General features: G+C 44.8%; 1 protein-coding gene across 1 annotated transcript in view; it reads left to right on the top strand.

The window, feature by feature from the left end:
- The first annotated feature begins 2,334 nt into the window (after positions 1-2,334).
- The window catches only part of mvp (major vault protein), a 62,209-nt gene continuing 58,466 nt past the window's right edge, over positions 2,335-6,077 (top strand). The window contains 1 exon segment of the mRNA XM_069926880.1: positions 2,335-2,758. Coding sequence (XP_069782981.1) covers positions 2,722-2,758 — 37 coding nt within the window. The 5' untranslated portion in view covers positions 2,335-2,721.

Below are 6,077 nucleotides of genomic sequence, written 5' to 3'. Positions count from 1 at the left end.
TCATTGTTTTGCAGCAACATGATAGTGCAAAATTCATACAAACCACCTTACAACAATAAATAAAAATAGTGCACAAAATGTCAAAGTCAGACAGTGTCTGTGGTTCACTGGAATCTGATAGCAGAGGCAACCTTGTGCCGCTGAGTAGCTCGTCTTCAGGCTCCTGGACCTTTTCCCCGATGGTAGCAGAGTGAAGAGGACCTGGCCTGGGTGGGTAGGGGTCTTTGAGGAGAGAGGCTGCTTTTTTAAGACCCTACCTCATGTCAAAATTCTCGATGGAGTGAAATCTGGTGCCTGTGATGTCGGAGGCCGAGTTAGCAACCCTCTGGAGTCTATTCTTGTCCTGAGAGTTGGCACCTCCGTACCAGACAGTGATGCAATCAGCAGAATGCTCTCCATAGTCCACCAGTAGAAGTTGACAAGAGTCTTCAGTGACAGACCGAATCTCCTCAGACACCTCACACAGTACATCTGCCGGCAAGCCTTCTTCATGATTGTATCAAAGTGGAGGCTCCAGGACAGATCTAGGAATTTGACATTCTTGACCCTCTCTGCTTCTGAGCCCATGATGAGGACTGGATTGTTTCATCTTTCAGCTGCTCCCGTTGGAGAAAAGATCCAGGAGGATCAGACCCAACACCAACAGACTGAGGAACAGCTTCTTCCCACAGGCAGTGAGAATGGTGAACGACCAAAAGAACTGACCACCCGAGACTCATATTCAAGAAACAATATTTATTGATTTATATGTACAGCCGAATGCTTGTCCTACATATGTATTGTGTTATATTTGGTTGAGCCCTCCCCCCCCCTCATCCTTCTGTACTCCAATGAGTACAGTCCAAGAGCTGACAATCGTTTTTCTGTGCAAACCCTTTCATTCCCAGCCTCTTTCTAGTAAATCTCCGAACCCTCTCCAATAACAGAACATCTTTTGTCAAATAAGGTGCCCAAAACTGTATTCCACACTCCAAGTGAGGTCTCACCGGTGCTTTATAAAGTCTCAATACCACACCCCTGCTCTTGTCTGCTATCCCTCCAGAAATGAATGCCAACATTGCATTTGCCTTCTTCATCACCTGGAGGTTAAACTTTGGGGTGTCCTGCAGGAGGACTCCCAAGCCCCTCTGAACCTGAGAATTTTGAATTTTCCCTCCACCTAAATAATAGTCTATTTCTTCTACCAAACTGCATGATTGTACATTTTTCCAACGTTTCTATTTCCTCTGCCTTCCCTGATCCATCCAAGACCCTCTGCAGCCTTTCCACTGGGAAGTCTGGGACCCAGTCACAGTGGGGGGGGGGGGGGGGCGCCCAGCGAGGACATCTTCTCCGCCAGACTCAGGGGAACAATCAAGTTAAATGCCAATGTCTCATGCCAAGAGCCAGGGTATGCCCTTTTGTTGGGTTGTTCTTGTGCAATTGGATGACCACAAACTTGAATCGGAAGGGAAACCCAAGCTTGAAGGGTTCCTGACCATGTCAGAGGTTCAGATCTGGAGCTCGGGTCGCCAATGATTTGGACTGGACTCTGTGAGGCTGCAGGAGGTGAATCTACGGACACTCGGTGACTATGGGGAGAATCTCTTTTGCATCTCTTTCTCTGACTGTAAGAGGCGCCCAGGCAATTTCTTCTGATGGCAAATCTGTCTGCCTTACATCAGGCAAAAAGCAATTTCATTCAATAATAATTGAATCTTGGCCTTGAATTTTAAAAAAAAATTAGACATACAGCAAGGTAATAGGCCCTTTAGGCCCATGAGTTCTTGCCGCCAAATTGACCTACAACCCCCCCCCCCCCCCCCCAGTCTATTTTTAATGGTGGGAGGAAACCCATGTAGATGTGTAGAGGATGTGCAAACTCCTCACGGAGCGTGCCAGATTCAAACCAGGGTCGCCAGCATGGAGGTAACCCCTATGGGCAACCTTGCCACCCTTCAAAGCCCAAACCTGACTTTGAAAGGGGATCCCATAGCTCAGTCGTTAGAACACTGGACTTGTCAACCATGCATCGCGAGTTCGTACCTTGCTGGGGCCTCATCTCTGCGAGGGGCACTGGGCAAAGTGGTGGCTCTCAGTCTGCCTTATGATAGACAAAAGTTAAAGAATTTCATATATGTCACATTCTAAATGTGGTTTCACCCGACAATAATGCAACCTTTAAATTCTAAATATGACCCTGCGATATGATCGCTCTTCGCCTGGCAAGAGAAAGACGCACTGCGGTACGCGCAGGCGCCGACTGTCAGCTCCCGGCGGTCGGCCACTCTCACTTCCCGCCTGGCGGTGACGTCAGGTTCCGGGGGGGGAACCTCCATCGCTTGAGGCTGGGGGGGATTCACGCGTGTGGAGATTGGGGGGTGGAGGAATGAGCGGGATTACGGGTTCTGGAATTATATCTCCGCTTTTATAAAAAGGCGTCAAGCGTTAGGTAGCGTAGAGTACTGCTGGAAGGAAGAAGGGGCTGTGGAACAGTCCATTCCCGCCTCCATCGCCCGGAATAGTCGCGACGGAACGGCTCCATGGCCTGGGTAGAGAATGGGGGGGCGGTTTGAGACACTCAACTCGGCCGACTGAACCCACAGAGAGAAAGCCTGACGTCAGCTCCCCCCGCCAGCGCGGGCGGAGTGGTCGATCCCACCCCCGCTATAAAAGTAACCGCGCCGGCAGCGGCTTCCTTCAAAGGGCGGATGCGGGGTGTCACGCTGAGTCTGATTTGCCATGGCTAACGTCTTCCTGTTTGTGCCCAACTTGATTGGTGAGCACCGGGGGGGGGGGGGGGTTCGGGGTCAATGTTCCCTCTCATTTTTAGTCGTTAGTGGGCACTAAAATCTTATGTTGTGCGAATTTATTTCCAGTGACAACAGTATGTGTGCATTGAATGCTTGTGCAACTGAAACCTTCAGAATCTGAATTTATTGTCATGAAATTCGGTTTTTATCAGTCTTTATAGGTAAATAATTCATGAGAATAGGAATACATAATGAAAATGGGAAAGAGATTTATTTGTCAGAATACATTCAGGACATCACATACGTCCCCGAGATTCCTTTTCCCTGCAGGCGCGGCAGAATTACTGCTCATTGGTCGTGCGGAAGATAAACCGTGCGCGTGGTGTAAAATGTAAACAATCAAAAGAACTGTAAAACAAGTAACAAATGCAAACGAACTGACCATGCCCTACAGGGAGAACAATCAGAAAAGTGCCCAAGTGAGAGTCCTTCGTTCATTGAGTTTATCGTTGGAGGAGTCTCGGGGGGAGGCGGCAATCCCTGTACACTGGTAACGCCAGTCTTACAGCACCTAGAACCTCTTTCCTGATGTCAGTGGCGAGAACAGAGTATGTGCTGGGCTCTAAAATTCCTTGATAATCGCTGCTGCCCTCAGACGGCAGCGATTTGGTCCCCCTCTCGTACATCAGTAGTTTTACATCGAAACATAGAAGATAGGAGCAGGAGTAGGTCATTCGGCCATTCGAGCCTGCTCTGCCATTCAATGAGATCATGATATTAAAGTTCAGTACCCCGTCCCCGCCTTCTCTCCGTAACCCCTAATTCCCTTATCCTGAAGAAATATATCTAATTCCCTCTTAAATATATTCAATGAACCTGCTTCTACTGCTCTCTGTGGCAATGAATTCCACAGATTCATCACCCTCTGGGTAAAGAAATTCCTCCTCATCTCGGTTCTAAATGGTTTGGCTATTATCCTCGAACCATGGCCCCGGTTCTGGACTCCCCCACCATTGGAAACATCCCTTCCGCATCCATTCTGTCCAGTCCTGCCAGAATTTTATATGCCTCTATGAGATCCCCTCTAAATCTTCTAAACTCCAGTGAGTACAATCCCAAATTGCGCAATCTTTCCTCATAAGTTATTCCTGCCGTTCCAGGTATCAGCCTGGTGAATCGCCTTTGCACTCCTTCCATTGCAAAAACATCCTTCCTCAGATAAGGTGACCAAAACTGCACATAATATTCCGGGTGTGGTCTCACCAAGGCTCTGTACAACTGCAGTAAGGTATCCTTATTCCTATACTCAAATCCTCTTGATATGAAGGCCAACGTACCATTTGCCTTTTTAACCACCTGCAGTACCTGCATGCTCGCCTTCAGTGACTGGTGCATAAGAACCCCTAGGTCTCTCTGCACTTCCCCATCTCCCAATCTATTGCCATTCAAATAGTAGTCTGCCCTCTGGTTTGTATTACCAAAGTGGATAACCTCACATTTATCCACATTGTAGTGCATTTGCCAAGTATCTTCCTAATCCCCCAATTTATCCAAATCACACTGGAGCTTCCTGCCCCCCTCTTCCGTGCACACAACCCCTCCTAGCTTGGTGTCGTCTGCAAATTTGGAGATATTACATCCAATCCCCTCATCTAGATCATTTTTTTTAAAATTTTTTATTTTTCACACCATAAATCACATTAGCCATGATATACACTATTTCTTTTTCACACATATACAGTGACTTTTTCTCCCCCCCCCCCCTTTCCTCCCAAACCACCCCCCACCCCCCCCTCTCATCCATTTTAGGTATACAATCTAGGTTGCATTAAGCCAGTCAGACAATGTTGTCATTCAACAAAATTACACCAGAAATTCTACTGAGTCCATTCTTTTCTTTCCTTCTCCTTCCATCAACTTAGGTAATGTTTGTCCCCGGTAGGTTTTCGCTATTGTATTTAATGTAAGGCTCCTATACTTGTTCGAATATTTCAATATTATTTCTTAACCTATATGTTATTTTTTCTAATGGAATACATTTATTCATTTAAATTTAGTAGTTTCTTCCTTTTAATTTGGTTATGTATTCCATTAGTATTTAAAGACATATAGTTCAGCGTAGCCCTTTTATATTTTGTTTATCTTCTCTTTCCGTTTTTCCATCATTACCTTTCCTCCTTTTCCATTTCTGTTTTCTTATTTTCAACTCTTTATAAGACAACATTCCTACAACATCCAACATTTTCCTTAGTCTCCTATTTCTATCTTATTTATCCCCAATCTCCCCTTCACCTCCTGAGTTGTCCTTTATCCCTTGTCGGACAACCACATCTCCCCTCTCCATTTGGATTTGCGAATCCACTCGCAAGCGTCAACTGATTTTGCAGTGACCGCTATTTCCCCCCACCCCGCCTCCCCCAGAAAAGATTTCACTTTTCTTATGTCACAAAGGTCACTCTTTTAATTCCATCCTTATTCTCTCTATTCCATTACCTTCCCTTATTAATTCTTGTCTATACTATCTATATTTTCCTCTAAGTACAGATACATTCATGTATGCTCATTGTCTCTATTCACTCTTATACCTCTTTACCCGCATACATATCAATCGTGATCATTTTTACTCTCATTACCCGTCTTCATCCCTCAGTCTATTTTTGTCTTTACCCACATACATATCAATCGTGATCATTTTAACTCTCATTACCCGTCTTCCTCCCTCAGTCTATTTTTGTAATTGTTCTGCAAATTTTCGTGCTTCTTCTGGATCCGAGAATAGTCTGTTTTGTTGTCCTGGAATAAATATTTTCAATACCGCTGGATGCTTTAGTATAAATTTATACCCTTTCTTCCATAAAATCGCCTTTGCTGTATTGAACTCTTTTCTCTTCTTTAGGAGTTCAAAACTTATATCTGGATAAATGAAGATTTTTTGCCCTTTATACTCCAGTGGTTTGTTGCCCTCTCTTACTTTTTCCATTGTCTTCTCCAGTACCTTTTCTCTTGTAGTATATCTTAGGAATTTTACTACAATAGATCTTGGTTTTTGTTGTGGTTGTGGTTTAGAGGCCAATACTCTATGTGCCCTTTCTATTTCCATTTCTTGCTGTAGTTCTGGACATCCTAGGGTCTTAGGGATCCACTCTTTTATAAACTCCCTCATATTCTTGCCTTCTTCATCTTCCTTAAGGCCCACTATCTTTATGTTATTTCTTCTGTTATGGTTTTCCATTGTATCTATTTTTTGAGCTAGTAGTTCTTGTGTCTCTTTAGTTTTTTTATTAGATTTCTCCAATTTCTTTTTTAAGTCTTCTACCTCCATTTCTGCTGCTACTGCCCGCTCTT

This window comes from Narcine bancroftii, chromosome 3 (assembly GCF_036971445.1).
Source record: "Narcine bancroftii isolate sNarBan1 chromosome 3, sNarBan1.hap1, whole genome shotgun sequence".
Lineage (NCBI taxonomy): Eukaryota > Metazoa > Chordata > Chondrichthyes > Torpediniformes > Narcinidae > Narcine > Narcine bancroftii.
Note: the sequence above shows the minus strand (reverse complement) of the source record. Positions and strands in the feature narration are given on the sequence as shown.